General features: G+C 30.2%; 1 protein-coding gene across 1 annotated transcript; it reads right to left on the bottom strand.

Annotated features, from left to right (window-relative positions):
* Nucleotides 1-1,228: 1,228 nt before the first annotated feature.
* Nucleotides 1,229-8,060, bottom strand: LOC123005643 (H2.0-like homeobox protein). Its single transcript, XM_044399481.1, has 2 exons — nucleotides 7,379-8,060; nucleotides 1,229-1,740 (listed from the first exon to the last, which is right to left on the bottom strand). The coding sequence occupies exons 1-2, from the start codon at nucleotides 7,665-7,667 to the stop codon at nucleotides 1,391-1,393; spliced, it is 639 nt and encodes a 212-aa protein (XP_044255416.1). The 5' UTR covers nucleotides 7,668-8,060; the 3' UTR covers nucleotides 1,229-1,390.
* Between the last annotated feature and the right edge of the window lie 5,236 nt (nucleotides 8,061-13,296).

Genomic DNA, 13,296 nt, shown 5'->3' with positions numbered 1-13,296 from the left:
GAAACATTAAATGCGTTTTTCTACGAAACTATAAGACTTAGGACAAAAACCAAAGAAACTTCAAAATTTGCTTTAAATTATCTATTAATGGCGCAAACTCGAAGTCCCTTCGGGTTATAGTTCCTGGTACAGAACCATTTTTAGTTTTTTTTTTTTTTATAAAAAAAACAGTCATATCTCAAAAACTAGGAGCCCTAGGTAAAAACGGTTTGTACAGGCGTATTCTCCGGTTAATTTTACATTTAGTAGATACGTACTAGTTTTTTTATAAGAATTAAGGTTTTGAGTTAGTTAGTGATTAAGATAGATAAACTACAATCATATTCATGCCGTCTCTTGATAGAACAAATGATAATTGTTTCTGAAAAACTGCAGTTTATGACTATTAATGAAACAGTGATTAGTTTGACAACTACTGTCATGGGTTTCCAAAAATTAAATAATTAAATGTGTATTTTTTGTATCCAGTGTTCTGTGACTTTTGTATATTTGGGTGCGTACATTCGGCGCAAGTCTCGTAAAGTTATGTGAAACACCCTGTATAAATTCGACTATAACTTCAAAACTATTACGAATTTTGCAGCTTTCTTAACGCCAATCGATTCCCCGGAACATTTTACATATATCTTCGTCAAAATATTATATTATTGAGGTACAGTTTTGTCGCAATTTATAAACTAAAAAAAAGCAAAAATGTGTTGTGTTTTTGAACATGTCTCAGATTCTATTTAAACCTATCTTATCCGATAGATTTTGACCCGCTGATTACGAGTTTACCAAGCATTTTGTTCCCTCTCCTCTAGTTTCGCCGTAATCGACGTTTAAAGATTGAATTTTTTTTGTGTGATAGGTATATTGACTGCGCTTTGGCGTCAATTCATAGACTTTTTAGTTAGGATGGTGTTAGACTTTCTGCTCTAAGTTTCGCTGTAATCGCCGTTCAAAAAGTAAAAATTATCGAGATTGTGAATCTTTAAATGCGTTTTTCTTAAAAAACCAAAGGACTTAGGACACAAAGTAAAGAAACGTCAGAATTTGCTTTGAAATATCTATTTAATGGCGTAAACCCGAATCGCTCCGAGTTAGGGTTCCGGTAACAGAGCCATTTTTATTTTTTCATAAAACCATATCTCGAAAGCTAGGTATGTATCCTAGCTCAAAACGGTTTGTATCAGTTTTTGATAAGAAACAATTTTTTTACCGTATCTTAATATTTGGATAAAATGCATATAGCCCTATTTCTACATTTATTATCCAATAATGTCTCAAAAACGATTGATCATAGTGTTTTTATTTCGGGATTATCGTCTTAACGTCTTTTTTACTTGGTAGATTAATAAAACTTCAAAGATCAATAATAAAACATTTATGTACTAGATTGTTCGAAGAATCAGTCATTTTCAGTGATCGTATCGACATCTATTTGCACATCTTGGTCCTGGGTCGAATCTGCACTATTTTCACCTCCTTTTCCAGCTTCTTTAGAATGTCTCCATTTCATCCTCCTATTCTGAAACCAGACTTTCACTTGTGCATCTGTCAGACCCAAAGTAGCCGCAAGTTGTCTCCTGTCTGGCTTTGTGATATACTTCTGCAACTGAAACCGCCTTTCCAATCCTTTTCTTTGCAAATTACTAAAAACAGCCCTCGACCAGGACCTCTTTCTCTTATTGTTATTCTGGTTGATGTTCAAGGTTGGCGACGTGGCTGGGGGCGGCGGTGGAACCGGGATGCGTACAGCTGAAACATTTTTTCTTAGAAACGATAAATCTATTAGATTTAGGAAGCGCATAAGTCGGTGGCATGTTTGTATATTCTTATAGGTCGCGTGTGATGTATCCCAGACTAGAGCCGGGTGTTTATTACCCGATTTTGTTTAGGAGATGGCATCCTGTCTTCGAAGTGATTGTCGTTGCAAAATTCTGGTATTTTTGGTCGTATTTACGCGATAAAATGTTGTAATAAAACCGAATTCGGATGCCAAATAAACAATGTTGGGTGATAAATGGTCGGGTTTAATCTAAATACTATATAACCTGGTAAGTATATTTATTTAAGTTTTGTTTTATTGGAAACACCGCGATATAATCGTTAAAGTTAACTGGTTTATTTCCAGGCACAACAAATCAAAGCAAATGTTCTCTGGATATAGATGCGTGTCTATTAGCATCCTCTAAACACTTAAGGGGCCGTGTATATACAAACTAGGAATACTTAAACCTAACAACTGTAAACTGAAGCATCTGAAAGTGTTTATGATAATACTATACACCGAACGTTGTTTATATTCGAGCACAAAATTTGGTACTCATCAACGGTTTTAAGGATGTATATTTACAAACCATTATAGTCTGTTTTCGACTTTATTGCCGTTCCTCACTGATTTGATTTTTATGACAGAACCGTATTTTTTATATTTCTATTGTGCGCCCGCATGATGTTTTATGACATTATTACACCACTAAAACGCATCGTAAATAACAAAATTCGATTAATTACAACTATGAACCGGTCGTAAAACCATTCAAAACCATTTTGGAGTCAACAGGCCGTAAATTAGCGTAATATTGAAGCGACGACATATACTTCTAATCCGGAAAAATGAAGTTACCACTCGTTAAAATCTGTGTGAGTTATGCAATGATGGTACAGCGATAAAAGTCGGCTAATTGGTCCGGGCTGTTATCCAAACAAGACTTTAATGGAGAAATTATAATATCAATAATGGAGCAATGATCAATTTGAAAACTAGTCTTTATAATCGTGACAAATGACTTAAAACAAGTTAAGTGACTAAATTATTAGCAGGAAACGGCAGGAGGGAACCTTCTAATGGCTTTTTCATATAAAGTGGATGTTCTGATGCTCGATACATGCTGGGATTATGATTACCAGAAGTTGGCTTCGTATAACCTCACACATTAAACAGTATATATTGGAGTGAAGCCGTTTGCAATCTACTGCATTCATAAATCGTGAAGCTTTGCATAGTTGTGGAATCCCACTTTTCGATACTTTAAAAATCAAATGAGAATTATTTTATGTTTTATAATAATGTTAAGAAGAATTGTATAACAAAGTGACTATTCTATCACCGCCACTGTTTGTCGTTAATATATCACCCTCATTAATCAACGACATTTTTTCTGATATTGACTAATAAAATGAAAGAGTAAATGATTTGGTTAATTAATTTTATCGTGTTTTTAACAGTTCGATGATGTCAGAATTATAATAGTTACCTTTTAAGACATTGGTGATATCCTACGCTAGACTATCAATTATAATTCCTTATCTGTTTACATATGTACAGCGTGAGCAGAAAGTATTTGGAACCAAGCACTTTTTTTTGGCTATTTACTTAAAAAAAAAGTTGGTAAATGATTAAGGGCCGATTTACAGAAAGCGAATTAAAAATTAATTAAGTCAAACTAATTTCAGTAAAATTGTTACTAATTTTGCGTTGCCAAACGTGAAATTAATCGCAAAGTAAAGTTTGAATGCAATTACCTAAATCTTCTGTAAAGCAGCCCTTAGTATTATTCCAGGTGAATAAAAAGTATGGAACCAAACGTTTTTTGCTTAAACTATTGATTTTTTGGAAAAACGAATTGATGAATAATAAAGTGCTATAAAAAAAGTGATGTTTTATGAAGAAAATTTTGAAAAAAATTTTCTTTTGTTTTTGAGTTTTACAATTTTTTATATTTTTTTAAATGGCAACTCACTATGAAGGTTATGATCTAAGGATTTACAACTAACTACTTTAGAAAAACAAAACAAAATTTCGTTCTCAAATTCGATCACATTTTTTATATAATTTTAATTTGTATCAATTATTATTTTCTGAAGGCAAATAATTAAAAAAAACGCTTGGGTCTATACTTTATACTTATCCTGCATGTATAAAATGCGTGGTCGTTTTTCAAGAATGAATTTTTTGGAAATATTTTTTTGTTCATTCTGATTTTTTTACATAGATTCTATACGTATTTATGTATGTAGTTATATTCTTAAATCATGATCGTTGTAAGAAAAATGTCAGTGGGTTGTAATTTAAAACATTAATAAATTTTGCACAATTTAGAAACAATTAAATTTTAGTTTTGACATTTTTATAGTACCTACTCTCTTTCAGTAATTATTTTTTTCAGAAAGATAAATAATTTAAAGACAATTATTAATTCTATACGCAAGGTATGCATACCTATTATGGACCTATATGTACTACCTATATGTATTAGTACGTTTTGTAAGTTTGTGAGTATCTGGGGATTTTTAAGGATAATGTTTCTGCCTTTTCTAATTCTAAGATTTATGAGAACTCAACTAAAATTTATCTTGTTTTAAACAATTGGCAAGGTTTATTTCGTTTCCAAAGGCATCAAAATATATTTTAAAATTTTTACTGCGACATTACGACCTTCATAAATAAACAAGTAATTAATTTTCTTGTTAGGTACTTTAAGCTTAATGAACAATTATTTTTTCATATCATATACTTTTTAAAATTAACTGACGATTTTGCTCTACATTAGCACATCCGAATAACGAACATTCAAGCATAATTGAGTACTTTCAATTTCTTTTTCCTCAAATTTATTTCTGCCTTGACATTACTTCATTAACTTCAGTGAGAACTGAGAAAGCAAAATTAGTCATTGTGAAAACAAAATTATAAAAATATTTCCGTCATAGAATAAAAAACACATCTGTTAACACATAACAGTAAAAAAAGTGTATTTCTGATTTATCGAGTTAGTTGTTTTAAAGATCTGTTATCGAATTATTATTATACATGATGAATTTTATATAAGTTTATATAAGTTTATTTTTATATAAGTAGTGTTTTATGTCTAATGATCCCATAAATCGCTAATAAAAATTCTTTGATAAATATGGCTAAAGAGTTAAAGACCTGTCTCATCTGTAATCAAAAATCGTAAAGTTCCATAACGGGACATTCAAACCAAATTAGTGCTTTTATTTCTTTAGCCGCAATCTCTAATTTTATCTGGCTACCAACGATTTCGGTATCAGCGGGGTACTTTCAACATATGTATTTGAAATGCTGGTTATATTTCTTAATTTAGGATCCACCTATCTATAATCTCTTTTATGGGCAATAATTATCATGCGTTTCTAGTTATACAAACAAGCAACTTCTCTGAAAAATTATAAAACGTGATCTGATGGTGGATAGTTTATATTTCAGGTTTCAGCTGCCATAAAATAAATCCACCTGTGAAATATGATAGCCATACGTGGTTTTGTGTTTTATTGATGATTTCTGGTTTATTATCAATTTTTTCTGGTGTTGCAACCGCGTTATACATAACAAAACTATTTGGCAAGATTCAGGAAACATAAAAACTTACAAATGAGACGGATGTTTTCCCTAAAAACGTTTATTTAATTTTTCTATCGTACATTGATTATTCCTAGTGTTAACATACGTTGTTAGTAGATAGTAAAAGTAAATCAGCGAATCGGATCAAAATGTAAACTTTTCTACTTTATCTGAACTTTAAAATATGTAAGGCTATACTTTCAAATTTAGTATGTAACTTTATTTTGGAAAACAAGATAAAATTTATGGTTATTAATTATTTAATTATTTGCAACAATTAAACTTTGACCGCTGGATTGTTAAATACTTCTTCTAGACTGTATGTTATTTGAAAATAAAAAATCTCGCCGATTAGCTGCCATATCATTATTTACAAATTGTAGGTTTTTGAACTAATTGTAACAGAAGCTTAATAAAATTTCTACGAATTTCAGGAGCGATAACCCTGATAAAGTGCAAAACCACTTTGTTCTGTCTGCCGACAAAAGTGAAACATTAAAAATTTGCTCTCATTAATTAATGAAAAAATATAGTTTAGATTTTCACTTCAAAATAAGGATACTGGAAATAATAAAATTAGCTATTTTAGGATAAGTATAATATTCAGGGTCGGCCTTTTAGTTTGATTTTGGTAAGGTTATACATAATTTGAGGAAAAGAGTAATTTTACATCAGATAATTTAATTAATAAAACTGGGATTAAGGAAGCAAGGCTTCAACATAATGAATCAGTGGTCAGTAAAATGTGGATATTAATTATTTCTAATTGGATGTCATTCTATGGGATTAATTATTGTGCATGTAATAAATAATTGTTAATAATTATAAAATTAATGTTGCAGCTTGTTATGAACTGAATAAATTAAAACTAACATCTTGTCTTGACACTAGGCAGTAGTAAACTATTTTCTTGCTTACTTTTAGTTGCAAAAAGTCGAAAACGCAAAAATTTAAATTATTTATATGTATTCTGATTAGAAAAAATATTATCGTGTTTCTAACCAATATCATAATGTAACTACTTTTTGCTTTACTATAGGTACTACTGAAATATGTATAATTTTAAGAAGATTTTTGAATGGTATATAGAAGAAAATAATTTGCTACACAACAACAAACGCGATTTATGTTTTTTTCTTTTGTACTATTTTATATTTTTGTGTCATTTTTAAAGCACAGGTTAAAATAAGGAGCAAAACATTATCAATGATTTCCAACTGAATCGATAAAGATCAATAAAATAACTAACTAAATTTTAGAAAATTCATTGCTTTCTATCGCTATTTACTTGATAGTACAAAAAAGTTTACTTTGATTTTTTTTAATTTTTTCTTGATCTGTGATTGGGTATTGGTTTCAATTCATAACTTTTTATCATCAATTAATTTTTACTCTCAGATGGTTAAAAAAAATAATTAATTGATATCTGATCAGATCTCTAGATAGGAATGCTTTAAAACAGGTTAAATGATTATGGAATTTTGTGCTTATAATGCAACACAAATTGTATCAAATTTGAGAAATTTTTGTTATATTACGCACAGTTCTGTATTATGCCAACAGTATTGTCAATTGCAAACTCTGAACCAAATCTTTCTTGAGTTAAAAACAAGAACTCGTTTATATTTTACTATAAATGAAGCATGAAAAATTACATTGTTATTTACTATAATTAATCACACTTACTAGTTGAAGTACAATGTACCGACATCCTGAAGATAATGATATTTCTAAGAAATTTTAAAAGACTAATTGATATGTTAACGAATGTATACTCGATTGATTTCATTGAAAACTAACTGATTGTTTTCCAATGTATTAATAACTTCAAACTGTAATAAATGAAGATACCGCATTCTTGTTGCTCTCCTTATGCATTTTTGACATGTATATTTATCTTATTTAAAATTAAACGTTTGATCTGGATTTATTTCTTTAATTTAAAAACAATTTCGTTGTATAACGCTGAAATCATTTTGTAATTTGTAACAATGCAAGATTTTATTTGTGAGTCCTCATCTGCATTACCTGGCCTTGTCGCAAAAGGTCTGATGGGTTGCACTGTATAAATACTCGACGTGGGTGTCACACTCAACCCATGATGCTGTCCAAAAAACTCCCCGATATTGTCCTGCGTCGAAGGACTCAACCGACAACACCTAAACAGCGACGTAACACAGTCAGAACAAGGCACTGGAACAGTCGCTAAAGGTTTAGCCACAACACTTTTATTATCCTTGTAGGGTTCACTGGCGAGGAGTCTGTCGATCCCGAACTTGAGTGGATCCTTTTCGGATTTGGTCCTGGACATATCCATGTTCGGGTGCTGGATTAAAAGGTGCTAATTGATGGGCTCCGCTCCATGCTGGTGTTTAGGTAATAGGCACTAATTGGCGACTAATGGTGCAGTAATAGGCCGGTCCACGCGTTGACTTGCGGTGCTAAGATGTTGGGAGGAGCGATGGCCGCAGTTTATCTCATTGGTTTCTGATTTTGTTAATGTTCTTAGGCGGTGTCTCGCATCTGGTGGAGATGTTGCAGGCAGAGGCGCCGCCGATGATGGGGCGTTTTTATGGCGATTTGCTTTGTACAGTGGCTGGCTTTTTAAGGTTGAAGGTTGCCTCATCAGAATTTAATACCTTTAAATTACTGGCTTTTGCTACTTTTTTCTAGGTAGGTGGTTAATATTGTTAGTTATAGATTTTCTATTGAAATATTTATGGCTTTGTGACCCTGCAACATATAAAAACCAGTTTATTTCAAAAATGAAGTTATTTACTTATACAGGGTGTCAAAAAAAGAGTGTAAAATATTTAAGAAGGTAATAGTATGAATCAATGTAAACAAAAAAAATCTTAATAAACATATGAGTCCGCAAAGTAACGGTTTCGGAGATAATGGAATGTGATTATTTTTTTACTTCCTTTTTTTACTTCCATTTTTTATTTTGCAAAAACTTGCATTTTCTTATAATAGTTGGCTGAGGTTTTGTGAAATAAAAATTAAGTATTTGACTGTTGTTGTCAAAGCCTGCAAGCCCAAAATTTTTTTGGGGGGGAAATTTGAAAAACATTAGTTTATGGTACTCCTGTAAATAGCCTCAAGGAGCTGCAGCTACGTATTATTAATCAACAATGCCAACAAATCCGAGCGAATAGAAAAAGTTCAAATATCCTTCAAACCAAGGCACGACCTGCGTAAAAATGGAAGGATTGCACTTTAAACATCTTTCTAACTTTGTTTTTTGTTTTTGCTAGAAGCTTCTTTTGTTTGTACAGATTGCAAATCAATATTTATTATGGTTCATTCCATTACCTCTTTTTTTAACACCCTGTATACCTATGTTTTTTTTAAATATTATAGCTTGCTTATTATTGTTTTGTGGTCCCATCTTTAAAAAGAAGATAATTATTGTCATAAGGTTGATAATGAGTATAGAGTATAGATCCGAAAATAAGAGTATTTTATCATGTTGATAATAATCAATTGAACTTGGAAAATGTTGTCTTTTCTTGATTATTTTGATTTAAGTATAGTTAAGTAGGTATAGTTAAATGTCAAGAATGATGGACCTTAATTGCAATATTTACGTATTTTAAATTAGTTTTGACGTCTTAAAAAGTTTATTATTATTAATGTCAATTAAGGATTACTGAAATTTTTTATTATGACCTAGGGTCGGTTTATAGAAAGCGAATAAAAAGAATCAATTAATTAAGGGAACAAATAAAATGCACAGTATATTATTTAAACGACAAGTATTTTTAATCAGTAGAAATAGTAAATGTACAGGGTGCTGCATTTTGGATGTCCGAATAGGGAATCTCCGAAACTGGAGGTTTAGCCAAAAACGAGTGATACATTCTGGGGCTCATTTTTTGAGAAAATAATATTGGTGAAAACCGCATCCTGCTATCGTCTTTTGTTTTCGACTTACAATACTTACAAAAAAAAAATTATTTGGAAATTGACAAAAACATTTAAAACATATATTCATATATATTTTTAAGATCAGAAAAAAATAATCTTTTTAAAAATGTCATAGCCACCTGTGATTTCCATTTAAAAAAATACAAGTTTATCTTATTACTGGTAAACAAATAACTGAAAAAAATTATTAACAACATTATTAAATTCTACCTCTATAATGTCTTTGTTTCAAATCTGTATCTTCTATAATAACAAAGATATGATTTTTTTTAGATTTCGCTAAAATGTCAACTTTTGTCTGTAAGTCGAAAACAAAAGACGATTGCAGGATGCGGTTTTTAACAATATTATTTTCTCAAAAAATTAATGTATCACTCGTTGTTGGCTAAACCTATTAGTTTCGGAGATTCGCACATCCAAAATGCAGCACCATGTACAGTAAAAATAATATATGAACAGTAAAAATAATAAATGCACAGTAAAGGAAAAATGAATGTCGAGTAAAACTAATTAATTTAATATTCACACATTTACAAACAAAATGTTTTCGAGCAAAACTGGAACCAAGACTGAAAATTTTTGAAATTTTATGCTTTTTTTTAATTTTATTAAAGTTACTGAGCGTTTATTATTTTTACTGTGCAAATTGGATTTTATTACTGAACAAATTACAATAAAATACTGTGCGTGCTTTACTTAGCATTTATTATTTTTACTGTGCAAAAATTAATTAAATACTGATCATTATCATTTTATACTGATCAAAATTGAATTATTTACTGATCGCTTTATTACCTACAACCCATTCATTATCCCGTGAATCTGAGTAACTGATTGATTCAATGTCGTCATATGATCAATTAATGTGACGTTTGCAATTAACTTAATGACGCTTCTATAAAGTGACCCCTAAACTTAAAAACCTAAAATTTAAATTAATATCTACCGGGACCACATAGTATGAAATATAATTCAGATTATGAATATGATTCAGATTCTTTTATTACCTAGGTACATGATATTTTATATTAAAATTAAATATAACTGAAATGTAAGTATTTTGTTACTCTGATCAACAGTGGATCTCTAACTTTTTTTAATATTTATTACATCTGAAATAATCAGCAACTTACAGCTTAGCACTAGTTTTAAAGTAAGTAAGATTTTTTTTATTGTTGTTAAAATTGTATTGTTCTTTTTTTTTAATTGAGCGACGAGCATGAAGAGCAGAAGAATCAAATTTGCTGGATCTTCCAACGGGAGATGTCTATTCGTACAGAACACAAGCAGAAAAATGAGGTAGGTATTTAACGTTTTTCATTCAGAAATTTTATATTTTTTATTTAGACAATGATTTCCACCTTTTTGAGGAGGTTTCTTTAATTACTGTTAACTGTTCCGAGGATGGTGCAAAAACTTTAAATCTTGTTTAAATTGCTTTTTAAATCAGTGTTATTTTTACAAAAATTTTGCAATAAAATTTTGTTATAAAATTTCAGTGGCAACATTGTTTTTACACTATACATATATTTTTAAGCTTTCATGAAGGAAGGTAATTAATAAATTGTATGAATGAAATCCTGAACTATTCAGGGTGTTTTACACAACTTTACGAGGCTTGCGCCTAATATACGCACCCAAATATACAAAAATCACAAAACACTAGTTACAAAAAAGACACATTTAATTATTTAATTTTTGGAAACCTATGACAGTAATTGTCAAATTAATCACTGTTTCATTAATAGTCAGTTTTTCAGAAACAATTATCATTTGTTCTATAAAGAGACGACATGAATGTGATTCTAGTTTATCTATCTGAATCACTAACTAAAAATGTAATTTTTGAAAGGGTGAACAAACTAGAGAAGATTTTTCAATTTTTCAAAATTTGTAATCGAGTTCGTATCGGAATATGTATAATCAATAATACATCTTGCAGGCGCAGACCTCGTAAAATTTTGAAAAATACCCTGTATAAACAAAAAATAATGAAGTATTTTATTATGTAGGTGCTAATGTGTGTATTTCAATTTTATGGCTACACACTATGTTTCTGATAAAATATGTTTTATGAAGGTATAATTAGGTACAAACATTTGCAATATCATTAAAAAAACATAAAACTGATTATTTACTTAATTAATCCAATTATTTTTTCCAAATAGGAAACGAAGGAAAGAAGTTTTAAAACATAACAGATCTTTGGTAAGTATAGAGATCTGTCAATAAAAAATGTTTTAATCTTATTAATCAGTAAAAATTTTGATTATGAATTAAATTTTTTTTATTTTTTCAATTACTTACGTTTGTCTGCATACGAACTAAATAATGACATCAAATCACATCAAACCGCTTTATCGTTTGTAGGTTTGCAAATAAGTGATATTTCTAATGGTTTTATATAGCTATCTTTTTTATTATTCTTTGTGATACAAATATTTTTAATGATTTCCTAGTCACAGTCTTGACCAATCTTTTATTTTAATTACACCCGTAATGATAACATTAATCCCGCCTTCATTACAGTGGCGTGTGCAAATGAAATTTCACAAAGCTCTGGCCACTTTATTACCGTTTCCTATTCTTTGTATATTTATAATTAATACAAATCTATTGAGAATGCCGAGATTTATTTTGTGGCAAAATATTTAGGTTGCATGTGAGCCAATACTATAGCCCCGTATATTGCTTTCCTAAACAAATCGTAAAACTGTTTGATGGGCAAAAATTGGACATGTTTAGAGTTAACCGCTTCTTTATCTATCCATTAAAATTCAAACGACGATAATCGGTAATAAACCGAAACAATATCGTAGTTCATCTCCTAGACGAGACCTACAAGTTTGTAACCCCAATAACGGGGGCCGACCTATGACAGTTAACTGCTCGTAAAATTGCATCCTCTTGTAAACACAAGTAATACCAACGCTTTAATCACCCTTGATGGGATGAGTTTGGTCTTTAACAACGTCGACGTAGCGTCCATACGTCTTTTATACCAGCAAATGTTTAGAGGATGTCAGGAAAACGCATTCAACACCAGTGGCGTGCCCTATATTTCCCTCGCGCTGATTCATTACCCAAATATGCGCTGATTTAAGTCTAATTTATTGGTTCTACATGAAAACATCAAAGAATTTCGGATGGGCGATGACGTATCAGCGCGAAATTGGTTTACGTGTTTTTAATAATATTTTCTAATTAAAATAAACGCCAGGTTTTATTACGGTACGCAATTACTCACATGTGATTTATTAACAAAATTGTTTTAGCGATGCTTTCTAATTTGCGTAGTTCAATCGATTGACGCACGTTTAATTATATTTGATTTTTTAAAGAGTAGCGCAATGTCGGTAAACTAACTACTTATCTTTGATCGGGTGTAGAACCGGTGTAGATTATAAAGTGGCAAACTTTTATCGCCGTTAGTTTAATTTTTTTAATTTTGCCTTGATGCAGATGGTCACTAGCTCAGGACCGGACTGTATGTATTTGTTTAAAACAGACTGTCATACATTTTATTGAGAAAAATATGTGAAAACAAATTTAATGATTATTGGGGTTTAAAACGTAAATAGCATATGTATGTGTATTTTTTCTTCTCTAAAACCTAATAGAAGCAATAAACAGCATGCAAAAAATAACATTTAGATATTTAGTAAATAAACCAATATGCTTCACTTTTACTGTGAAACACGTCAATTATTTCTAGATCAATGTTAATACCTAGTTTATTTTTCAAAAATTTTTGTTTCAATAGCTATTTTTTTTCTGTAAAATTTATTTTTGGTTTGCTTTACTTTATTAGATTAAAAAATACAATGATTTTTTATTTTAATAATTACATTAGGCGGCTTATAACTTTTAAAACATTGATGAAAAGGCTTTTCTATTTACTTCACTATCCCTGAATATTTAAAACTCAATTTTATGTGACTACACAGAGAAATTTTAATTTTTCAGTTTTTATTTACACCGCAATCTTTACACAATTATGTTTTGGTGTAAAATTA

This window comes from Tribolium madens, unplaced genomic scaffold (assembly GCF_015345945.1).
Source record: "Tribolium madens isolate multiple individuals breed KSU strain unplaced genomic scaffold, Tmad_KSU_1.1 Scaffold_20;HRSCAF=117;Tcas5.2_LG4, whole genome shotgun sequence".
Classification (NCBI taxonomy): Eukaryota; Metazoa; Arthropoda; class Insecta; order Coleoptera; family Tenebrionidae; genus Tribolium; species Tribolium madens.
This window is presented reverse-complemented; position numbering and strand designations above follow the sequence as displayed.

Bases quoted from the DNA above. Each gene is read 5' to 3' on its own strand.
- LOC123005643 (XM_044399481.1), bottom strand. From the start codon at position 7,667: ATGGATATGTCCAGGACCAAATCCGAAAAGGATCCACTCAAGTTCGGG. The intron at 1,741-7,378 runs GTAATGCAGATG...AAAATGTTTCAG, and splicing joins ACCTTTTGCGACAAGGCCAG to CTGTACGCATCCCGGTTCCA.